Source organism: Sinocyclocheilus anshuiensis, unplaced genomic scaffold (genome assembly GCF_001515605.1).
Source record: "Sinocyclocheilus anshuiensis isolate Anshui unplaced genomic scaffold, SAMN03320099.WGS_v1.1 scaffold354, whole genome shotgun sequence".
NCBI classification, from domain to species: domain Eukaryota; kingdom Metazoa; phylum Chordata; class Actinopteri; order Cypriniformes; family Cyprinidae; genus Sinocyclocheilus; species Sinocyclocheilus anshuiensis.
In genome coordinates this window covers 2,023,479-2,035,318 of record NW_015544195.1, presented here as the reverse complement: position 1 = coordinate 2,035,318, position 11,840 = coordinate 2,023,479, and the positions used below count along the sequence as shown (strand labels likewise).

Sequence of the window (11,840 nt, the reverse complement as noted above, 5' to 3'; positions counted from 1 at the left end):
AATGAGGACATAAACACACGAACAACTCCAGAACTGCGAAGAGTCACTTCATGAGCGTTTCACTTTGAGTAAAACTAGCGTCATATCATATACACACAGAAATGTAAAGGTATTCACGGCAACCCGGTTTAATATGAAGATATTGCAGCAGAAATATATTACTATTGTTCAGCAGAATGTACATACTACTACTACTAAAATTATGAAAACTTTATTTTTTAAGGAATTATCACACAACATTTCTGCCATGTTTTAATTTTAATAGTAAATCCTTGTTGTTTGCCAAAAAGTTTAATTTTCAATAATTTAAAGATAAATGCTATTTTATGCCTTCATTTGATAACCAGATGCACAACACATAATTTCTGAGGAAAAAGAAAACATTTCATAAGGCTATTTTAAGAATAAATAACAATAAAACATTAGGTGAAAGAAAATAAAACATCACTTTATAATTGTCATTTTCTTTAATCATAGCTTCATATCATAGCAATTTATATTATTATAACACCTAAAATATGTTGCGTGTAAAAAGTGTTTGTTTCAGCCATTTGAAGGGTGGGTGCATTGTGTGCACATGATCAGGATGGTACCACCTCTGCCGCATTTTGAGAAAGGAAAAACCCCGTTTGCAGGACTATACATTATTTGGATAATTAGTCAAAAACAACAACAACAACAGTTATGTCTGATTCTGTTGCATAGAACTGAATAAAAATAATACATTGATATTTAATATTAATATATTTTCTGTCCAATTTTCTTTCAATAAAAGTGTGGTTATTTTATTGGCTTGTGTTTTTTAAATTCCGTGTCATTAAAATTGAGTTAAATTAAAAAGTCTTACAAAATTACTTTATATTATTTAATAAGATAAATAATTATTACAAAGCATTTTTTGGTTTTGGTTTTCGACCAAGAACATCCAGAATTCTCGGTTTCGGCCCAGAATTTTCATTTCGGTGCATCCCTACCATTTACTGTAACTACATACAGAGCACTGTGTTTGCAACCACATGCTCCTTTAAAGGATTACACACACACACACATACATACACACCAGTATGCAGAGAGACATTTAAGAGTTTATTCTCCAAATAACTTTAAATTCATGTTGCTGAAAAATGTGTTCATAAATGTTATGTGTATGGACTCTTGTTTTTGTTCCACGTTAGCTTCAAAGCAAAGAAGACAGTAAAGGCTTATGTCATGCCTGAGCTGTAGTTAGGCTGAAACTTGAAAGTTAAGTTGCACAATGTTTAGGTTTTATTATTATTTTATTATTACTATTATTCTGATTTATGTCTTAGTTTTTGGTTGTACTATGTTTACCTTTTTTAAAGTAATTTGAAATGTATTTTTATATATTTGTATTTGCATTTTGAATTTTAGTTTTCAGTTATTAATATATGAAATTTCAGTAATAAAAATGTTGACTGAAAAATCCCTAATTAATAAACAGCTGTTTTACTAAATTCTTTTGATGTGAAATTCAGTGCAGTCCCGTATCATGATACATATCATATCGTGGTCTCTGTATCGTGATACGTATCGTATCGTGACTTTGCTGTTGATACACAGCCCTAATGCCTAATAGAACTGCTTTAAGGGAGAAAATGCGCCAGGTTCCGAAACAAACGCTCCAGAGGAGCCAGGTGTGAACACGTCCTAAGTGGCCTGTCTCCTCCGAAATTTTCTGATGCTACTATGTAGGAATATTTTTTTTTCTTATTTACATTTATGTATTTTGCCACACTTTTATCCAAAGCACCTTACATTGCATTTGTTGTGTATGTTATATCAGTTCTTGCAATCCCTGGAAATCAAACCCATGACCTTGCCATTGTTAGCGCCATGTTTGAGCTACAGGAAGTCTATTGGAGTCATTACCTAAGTCACGGGCAGACTCTGCAAATGTCCAGAATGATGGAACCACCTGCAGCAGCAGCTATATGTGCATGAGTAAGGACTACTGCCAGTTTGGCAGACATGTGCGGATTCAACCCTGGTCATTGGCACCAGAAGACTAGTGTTAGGAAGAGCTGGAAGAGAATGGGAGGTTGATAGCAGGTGCCTTGGCACAGTCATCTACTGAACATACTGAACTTGCATGACACCAAGAGATTATTTCAGTGAATGAATTCTTCTTCTCTAAGCAGCTTGCATATATAGTATTTCTGCAGGTTTGTCCCATGCAGTGTTAGATACTGCTGCCATTGCTTGAATTTAGTGTTCAGGTAACAGGTTGGAATAAACTTGAACTGCTGGGTCAGGTTGGGTTGGGTTGAGTTAAATGGTGTGCTGCTTTCTAGGGTCAAATTATTAGAGATGTGAAATAATGAGGTGTCACCTAGCTACACTTTCCCTTTCCTGACTCAGAAGCCTCACTAGCTCTCCCAGCTGTAGCAACCTGTCTTTGAATGGTTACTTACCTGTAACTAGGGTGTGAATTTGTTTCTTTGTTCTTCTCTTACCCTGAGTCATGTTAACCAATGTTCTCATCGCTTAAAGATCTGTGGTACTGTGCCACCAAAGCACTTTGATGTAGTATTTGTGTTAAACATTAAAGAGTTTTATTGCCAATAATGCAGTCACTTGATTATGTAATAATTAATTTCTCTCTCTCTCTCTATCCAGCCTGCATGAGGAGATAAAGGACTTTTATGAGTATATTTATCCTCGTCCAGAGGAGGAGCACATGAGGCTAGAGGTGGTGGCCAGGATCCACAGAGTCATCAAGGACTTGTGGCCCAATGCCGAGGTTAGTGTTACTCACACACACAGTTTCAGTTAATATGATTGTCTTCTTGGGGTTTATGTCATTTTGTATTCTTGAATATTTGGATGATGGGGAACAATCAATAAGGTACCTGCCAAAGAGGCATAAATACAAACACTTGACCTTTTAAATATCAAAGACAATATGTGAATTTGTTCTTGCAGTAGTTCACCATTATGTTGATGTCATGGACATGCAGAGGTCTAAATATAGAGCCTTGAGGAACCCCATTTCTAAATTGTCACTGGAACCCATTATAAATACAATAAATACTCTTCTCAAGTCACCTGTACATCTAAAAGGATATGTTTATTGATTTAAAGGGTTAGTTCACCCAAAAATGAAAATTATGTCTCAAGAAAATTAATTACTCACCCTCATGTCGTTCTAAACCCATAAGACCTCCGTTCATCTTCGGAACACAAATTAAGATATTTTTGATGAATTCTGAGAGCTCTCTGACCCTCCATAGACAGCAATGTAATTACCACGATCAAGGTCCAAAAACGTAGCAAGGAGATCGGTAAAATAATCCATGTGACATCAGGGGTTCAACCGTAATTTAACGAAGCTACGAGAATACTTTTTGTACGCAAAGAAAACAAAAATAACATGACGCAGCTGACACAGAATAGCATATGCTGTTTACGTTCAGTCGATATTCTCCAAAATGGCACCAGGGTGACGCGGAGGAGACGAATTGTTGAATAAAGACGTTATTTTTGTTTTCTTTGCGTATATTTGAGTCAGTGTAATTACTTGCAAAAACACTTGGACTGAAACTGGCGAGAAAGATGTGACCTCATACTATACTATTGATTATTTTACTAATGTACTCAAACATCAGAGTGTCTCGTGGGAATACCTGTGTCTGATTTGCATGTTACAGATCTTTCCTGTTTTAAATATGAATACAGGATGGGTGTTGGGACTAATGGTTTCATAGGTAGATTCTTGTAAGGGCAGATTTAACCTGTTTTTATATTTTCTGTTTCAGGTTCAAGTGTTTGGCAGCTTTAGCACAGGCTTGTATTTACCTACAAGGTAATATGATCTATTTATTTATTTTTGCTCTTGCTGCATTTTTTCCACTCAGCACAAAATGCATATGTTCTAAAATGGTCTTTTTGTAATTTTTGTAATTGTGTAATGCAAGTATTGTGACATGTAGATGTGTTTGTGTGTATGTGTACTTTTTGTGTGCTTGCAAAGAAGGGATTAAGATTTGTAATTTTAGCTCTGCTTATCCTGTGATCCCGAATGTGTGCACTTTTTTTTTTTTTACGCCAGTCTCACGTCACTCACACCAGTCATACTGTGTTTATACACCACCTGGATTACTGAACTGTGGCTTAGTGGAATAAATCTGTCTGTGCCAATACACAAGTATGCTAGTTGTTGAAACAGTTTAGTTTAATACTCACTTGTAACATCCATAAATTAATTTGTAACATACTCTGGTGCCCTTTCATAAGTTTGTTTTTAGTTTGTTAAAAGTAATCAAACTTGTTCCAAAACATCATACACATCATTCAGCGTATTGCGCATTCATTAAGATGAGAATCATTCTTGTTTGCTTATATTTAACACTTTCTCTTCTCTCTCTTTATTTCAGTGATATAGACTTGGTGGTTTTTGGTCACTGGGAGACTTTACCTCTCTGGACTCTGGAAGAGGCGCTGCGCAAGAGAAAAATTGCAGATGAGAACTCTGTCAAAGTCCTGGACAAAGCAACGGTACGAGCACCGCTGTGTCATACACATGCGTTGGCTGTTTTTGATGTCTGTCAGACATCCCTGCTTGTGCTTTAACGCACTGTGTGTTTGTAGGTCCCCATCATTAAACTGACAGACTTGCACACAGAGGTAAAAGTGGACATCAGCTTTAACGTACAGAATGGTGTTAAAGCTGCAAACCTCATCAAGGACTTCAAACAGGTGAGTGTGGAGTTTTTTTTTAAAGTCCTCTTTCAACTCAAGCGATAAATTAAGAGGGAAACAGAAATGCTGATTTCAGATGGAGCTGTTTAAGTTTTAGAAACTCATTTGAACTGGATTTTCAACATCTCAAAAAGTGAAAAGTCTCCCAAGCACCTAATTGTTCATGTTCTTTTTTCCCTTTCTGTGCAAATCAGCATAAAAAATGTCTGCATACTCTTCCTCCACATGCTTTGATGATATGTTATCAAAAATAAACTCTCCTGTTGCTGTACATGAGTTTGTGTGAGAATGTATTCTAGGAATGTAGCTTTAATCTTGAAGAATGATTTGTAGTTGATATGCATCATTTAAATGCGAGGTGGTTTTTAGTCTTTTAGTTGCAGTCTTGACTTTATGCAGATTTATTTTCTGACTTGTGTGTATTTGTGTATGTGTTTCAGCAATTTCCTGTATTACCGTACCTGGTGCTGGTTTTGAAGCAGTTTTTACTGCAGAGAGAGCTGAATGAGGTTTTTACGGGAGGAATCGGATCATACAGTCTGTTCCTCATGGTTGTCAGCTTCTTACAGGTAACACACTTCTACATATTCCGTCAAATACACACACTGTCTCACAGTACCCTAAAATAAATCCTACTAAAAACATGCATACTGCACTGCACCGTGACAGTAAAAATGTTTACATCGTTACAAAATATTTCTATTTCAAATGCTGTTCTTTCTACTCATTGTAGAGTAGGATTACGGTTTATACTAAATTATTAATCTGCACAGCTGCACAACATTGATAATAATAAATGTTTTTTGAGCACCAAATCAGCATATTTGAATGATTTCTGTTGGTCATGTGACACTGAAGACTGGAGTAACAGCTGCTGAAAATTCGGCTTTGTCTTAACAGAAATAAATGACATTTTAAAGTATATTAAAATAGAAAACAGTTATTTGTGTAATAATATTTCACAATATTACTGTTTTTACTGTATGTATTATAGAGCCTTCGTGAGCATAAGAGACAAAGCTGTAACAGCAGTGTACATTAGAATACAGCTTAAAATGCACACAACTCAACAGTTTTTGTGAATATCAGCTTGCTTTTGTTATCAAAGGTATATGCCTCATAAGATTTGCCTCAAGAGTGAAAATTACCCATTTAATGATTATTGCTCATAGGCTTTTTGTTAATACAACAGTTTAATTACTATTATAATTGCTGTTTTATTTCCCAGCTGCACTACAGAGAGGACGTGTGTAGTTCAAACCCAAACCTCGGTGTACTGTTGATCGAGTTTTTTGAGCTGTACGGACGGCATTTTAACTACCTGAAGACGGGGATCAGGATCAAAGACGGTGGCTCGTACTTGGCCAAGGATGAAGTGCAGAAAGGCATGCTGGATGGGTACAGACCCTCTATGCTTTACATTGAGGATCCTTTGCAGTCAGGTACAAACACAAACCCTAATGCACACACTTTAAACAGCTCAGCTGACACAAACATGTCACCAAAGATGGTATGGAAGATGTTTTTTATCATTGTTTTTGTTTGTGTCATAGGAAATGATGTAGGGCGAAGTTCATATGGGGCGATGCAGGTGAAAGAGGCTTTTGATTACGCTTACGTTGTCTTAAGTCACGCTGTGTCCCCAATTGCCAAGCACTACCCCAACAACAAGTCTGAGAGGTGAGACAAAGAGAACTGTAATAGAGACGTGCGTGTTCAATTTTCTAAGTTGTAATTTCATAAGTAAAAAAAACCCTGCAAACTGACAGACAAACATTGAGAGAAGTCAAAGGCAGGGCTTAAAGTTTTCTGGCACCGTGCCGGATCTCCGGCGTGTGGCATTTAGCTGCGGGAAAATAAGATAGTCCTCCTACATTTAAAAAAAAAAACTTGTTGATATCATGTTCAAGTTAATGAGTTCGCCTACCAATGTATGAAAGGAACAGCTTTCACTCTCAACCAAACTAACATTACTAGCCAATCAGACATTTTTGATCCTATAAACATGAGATGCGCATAATAGTATCCAACTGCAGAGTCGCAGCTGATGAGCGCGACACATTCTGAAAAAGCTGCGAGGCGCAATGGTCAAATATTTCCATCTAGAGCCATATCTATATAGAAAAGCAATTTTCTATATAATTAACGGAGCTTTGTAAACAGTTCAGAGTAATCACGTTCTCTCCATAAGAACGATATGATTGGCAGAACAAATTTACCTGTAGTTTTGAAAAGGTCCTGTTCACACATGATCTCTTAACGCCAATTTACCAGTGAAGACTGTATGTGTGAAAGGGGCTAAACTCTTCCTCTGCATATGCGGTGAGTTTGGGTTGCTTAACGTTCATCTGGGAAAACTGTGTGTTATCTCACTTAATTTGTAACTTAAGTCAATTATAAACCTATGCCAACACAGAATACATCAACATAATTCTAAATATGCGATTTATTGTAGATCACAATTTCAAAATAAAAGTTTCTCCCTTTGCATGTGGCCAAATATTGCAATTAAATGGATTTAAATGTCGTTGAATCACATGAAACATCACCAGGCTGTTGGTGCCCTCTGCAGTTATTTGTTTTAATATAGGCATATTACATTATGTATTTAACAGTTGTTCAATAAAACCATGTACTTGGTTTTGATACTTTATTTGAGCCAATTATTATTTCCTCATCGTTAGTTTATATATAAATACAGTCATATTAAAGCCTGTTTTTCACTTAGTTCTATTTGTATTACTAAAACATACTTGTCAAAATAATCAGTAGATTACTTCATTAGCAAAATAATTGTTAGCTAAGCCCTAGATTTGTTAAAACATTTCAAAATATAACTGCATTGTTCTACTTTTTGTAATTAAAAGACAAATATTTTGTCATTCAAATATTTCTTAAAGTATTAAAACATTGTCTCATTATATTGAACCAAGTATATGCATTTTGTCTCATCTCGTGAGCTAAGTTTATTGTCACACCCCTAGTTTCGATAAGCGGTGATATAGCTCATAATTTTCCAAATGTATGATATAGCCTAGCTTTCATTTTTCAGGTCAATCATATACTCGTGAAAAAAAAACAGTTTGAATAAGGAAAGCGATAACTTTGCCATAGTATCCTTTCAAATGTTAAAGTTGCCAAAGTCATTGCACTCTTTGCATGTGCTGCACTTTATTTGTACCATTTGTTTTATTAGTTTATATATTAGAATTTGAAAGACAATAACAATATTTTTGATAAGTGGAACCGGATTTCTGACAAGATGCGCGTTAAATATCGCATGCGATTTTATCGTGCAGCCCTAGTGATAAGTGAGATCTGATTTTAGTCCTTGAAAACCAAAAGAGTAGTGCTTGAAAAGTCCTTGAAAGTCCTGGAATTTCATTTTGCAGTATCTGTACGAACCCTGTTTAAGTTACCAGTTCTTGGAGCATTTTATTTGGTTGTTGTTAATTGCACTGAACTGTAGTTTTCTGTAGTAAACTGTCTTTGTATTTTTCCTATTTTATATTAATTTCCTAGTATTTAATTTACTATTATTTCTTTTGAACAAAACAATTTCAGAAATTTCATGTTTTAAATTGTAGGTCATCTTGTACCCTGTCAATGGCAAATCTAACCAGCAAAACTTGATATCAAAAGCATCCTAAATGTTACATGTGTTTGCACCATATTATAGTGAGTAACCTTTCCTGGTATTGCTGTTTCAAATAGCCCACCATAATCTGTAGTCTGAGCCTGTCAAGGGCTAATGGCAAGGGCAGATATGTTGCTAGTTAGTTTAAAGGAAAATCATTTTCAAATAATGTTCTTTTTTTTTTTTTTTCCAAATAACCCTGTGTATGTGTCCACCCCCCGCAACCCCCCAACACCCGGAAAAAAGTTCAGACTCAGGATTTTATTTTGCTTTAACCCCTGCAAAGGTGGAAAAAAATACTGTGATTACGATCAAGATCTACTCAGGATGGGATTCATGATTGGTCTTATCTCTTCCCCACAGTATTCTAGGTCGAATAATCCGTGTCACACAGGAAGTAGCAGAGTACCGTGACTGGATCAGTGCGCAGTGGGGCCAGCGGAGCAACAATGATCCGGTCCTCAATTGTAATGGTAAGACATTATCCCTGAGCTCATTTTGATATGTCTTTAACTTTAGAAAGCTGAATATCCCCTTTTTTTATTTCTCCAAAGCTAATGATGTCACACGGCTAGTTGAGTCTAAGGAGCTTGATGAGTGTAATAATAACTTTCCAGAAGATAGTGCGGTACTTCCTGCTGTTCCCCGGAGCAAAGTGTCATCAAACTCTTCCTCTCCTTCCCCCTCTTCCCCTTCATCGCCATCATCGTCAACGCCATCTTCAACAGCCTCTAGCTCAAGTGATGCGGTAAGTTTATATGTATATATATGAATGAAGAGTTCATATGCAAAAGCCTCTTAAGTGCCATCTGAAATTTTCCTCTAAAATTAGCATTTTTATCAGACTCCTATATTTCTGTTCAGTTACATCACTTTAACAGAAAATTACATATACATTGCCATTAGAGTAAAATTACTGAACCTATACATAGGAGCCTGATAAAATGCCAATTTTAGATGAAAACTTCAGATGGCACTTAGTCTTTTGCATATGAACTCTTTGTGTATATATATATGTGTGTGTGTGTGTGTGTGTGATGTGTGTGTGTTTCTGTTTGCGCACAGCTTTCCCTGTCAAACTAAGAAAACATCTAAATATCAGGTCGGGTCGGGAAATGTTGAGACTGTCGAGTTTCGACGCCCCTCCGCGCAGCACAGCAGTGTAGCACACATTGATCGGCACATGTACATCAGGCAGAGAGCTGCAGAAGGGAAGCCCTCCCTCCCTTTCCAGTTGTGTTTGTCTTGGTGTGGAGGTGAGTGGTGGTTAACAACGGACTAAGCTACCTGTGCCTCGAATTTACAACAAATTATCCTAAAGACAAAAGGCAAATATAGTTAATTTGTCTTGCTAACATCCATGACTCATGAGCTACCATGTAATAAGTTAGCTAAAGTTTAGCTAAGGCAATATATCATGGGCATATAGGCTAACTTAATGGAGAAACGACAGCTGAATACAGTAAAATTAATGACGTCATCAGAATCGCCACATTGATATGCAAATCAGACATTAAGTAATTAAAATGTGCTAATTTGCATACATTTGACACAAGACATTGCAGATGAATAGGATAAACAAAATAACTAAAGCATTATCACCACAGAACTTCCCCAGTTATTAGTTAATGATTTACATCAAGAGTCTTTTCCCTTGAAATGTTATGTTTAAATATGCAGATAGCTTGTTTTGGTTAATTTAGAAGAAATCTACAGAAGCAAACAGACGAGGATAGTAGGCTTAAAACAAACACCTTAATGTGTATTTTGGAAATGTCCTTTCCATTTGAGCAAAAGAAGACATGGAAGCAAAATAGACCAAAATCTCAAAATTGAACAGTACATGAAGTGTCCTGCCTTAAACAATAATAATTCATAATTTCATAATTTTTATCTCATGCTCCTCTTTTAATAACTATCCATTCTATTAGTATGTTGTATTTTGATAGATCTTAACAGCCCTCCCTCAAATGTGAAACAAAGTTCGTCACCATCAGTTTGTGTGTGTGTGTGTGTGCATGGTACAGTAAGTGTAATTATAAATGGTAATATTAATAACTTTCACTTATTTCTATTCATCTGTTTTTTACCATGAAAATTTTCTTACACAAAAAATAGCATTAGATGATGTTTTAGCATACAACTGAATACATTTTGTATACACTGTTGGTAAAATATTATTTGCATTAAAAAAAATAAAAAAAATAAAATAAAAATTTTTTATGACTGGCTTTCTCCAGGACTCTGATGGAACGCCCTGTAAGACTTCAAAAGCTTTGGGCCGGTGCTCTAACTCTTACAGTGAGAATATAGAAAGGAATCTGTCCAATCACAGGTCCCAAAATCATTCAGCAACAATGGCCACCCCCACTAATAAAGGCAACAAGGTAAGAAGAACCTGATGGAAGTGACTATGATTCCATTTATGATGGAGACATATTGGTTCAAATATCTCAGTAATACATAACACTTTACTGTAACATTCAATTTGTTAGCATTAGTTAACAAATTGATTTGGTATTAGTTATCATGGAGGTATCATGAATTAATCTGTGGTAATACAGAATTTATTAATCTTGTTTAATGTTACTGTCTGCTAATACATTTTTAGCATTTTAAGTTGTATTTTTAAGTTTTTATTCTTTTATTTATTTATTTTGCTTTTGCCTAATTCAGCTTTCTGATAAACCTGGCATTGTGTACCATGACTGTGTACATTAACATATGTATTATGAATGAACACTGCGTGTTAAGAGTTTTATATAAATCATCTTTGTTTTTTTGTTTTGTTTTATTTTTTAATTCAGAGCCGACAGCTTGCTAACAAAAGTGCTCAAGGGCCACACAACAACCCCAACAAGATCCAGCAAAACAGCAAGTCCCAAAAACTCAACATGAAGAAGAGGAAACCTCAGCGTGAGGTAGCGCATGAGGACTTTTGTAGATAGGGGGAGCTGTTCTTGCAGACTCACACCTGCTCTTAATGTCTCTGACCACAGAAGGGTGCTGCTGGTGTCATTTATCTCTCCTGTCCCACTGTTTAAGGGATGCGTGTGACTTTGTAGCTGGAAAAGGAAAAAAAAAAGAGAATAATTAAAGTGGGGCGTAGGCCATGGGATTGAAATCATGTGGGAGAGTTTAGGCCAGATCTCATGGCTTCTGCACAGCTTCTGCTCACTGCTCATATGGGAGCTGCTCTGCTCTACTGGAGATGTGGAGGACCAGAGAATGTAGGAGAGAGAATTCAACTTGAGCAATACCTGAAGCCCTGGACTTTTGCCTCACTGAGGACAATGAAATAAAAAAAAGAACTCGAATTACAAAAAAAAAGGTTATATTGAAAGTGCAAAATTTTTAAATATCTAAAAAAATTGACAATGTAATTAGTACAAGAGAAATTATGCATGTTTTTTTTATTTTCTGAAGAGTGGTTCTTTTTTGTCATGTACGCAGATTATACAAATATTTGTACAAGAAAACAAAA

At 35.9% G+C, this 11,840-nt stretch overlaps 1 protein-coding gene across 1 annotated transcript in view; it reads left to right on the top strand.

Annotated features, from left to right (window-relative positions):
- LOC107696711 (non-canonical poly(A) RNA polymerase PAPD5-like) overlaps window positions 1-11,840 on the top strand; it is a 28,433-nt gene extending 16,593 nt beyond the window's left edge. The window contains exons 2-12 of the mRNA XM_016497188.1: window positions 2,638-2,761; window positions 3,777-3,823; window positions 4,395-4,515; window positions 4,609-4,716; window positions 5,160-5,288; window positions 5,948-6,161; window positions 6,273-6,399; window positions 8,720-8,829; window positions 8,911-9,104; window positions 10,597-10,743; window positions 11,164-11,840. Of these exons, the coding sequence (XP_016352674.1) occupies window positions 2,638-2,761; window positions 3,777-3,823; window positions 4,395-4,515; window positions 4,609-4,716; window positions 5,160-5,288; window positions 5,948-6,161; window positions 6,273-6,399; window positions 8,720-8,829; window positions 8,911-9,104; window positions 10,597-10,743; window positions 11,164-11,304 (1,462 nt within the window). The 3' untranslated portion in view covers window positions 11,305-11,840. The remainder of the gene's footprint in view (window positions 1-2,637; window positions 2,762-3,776; window positions 3,824-4,394; window positions 4,516-4,608; window positions 4,717-5,159; window positions 5,289-5,947; window positions 6,162-6,272; window positions 6,400-8,719; window positions 8,830-8,910; window positions 9,105-10,596; window positions 10,744-11,163) is intronic.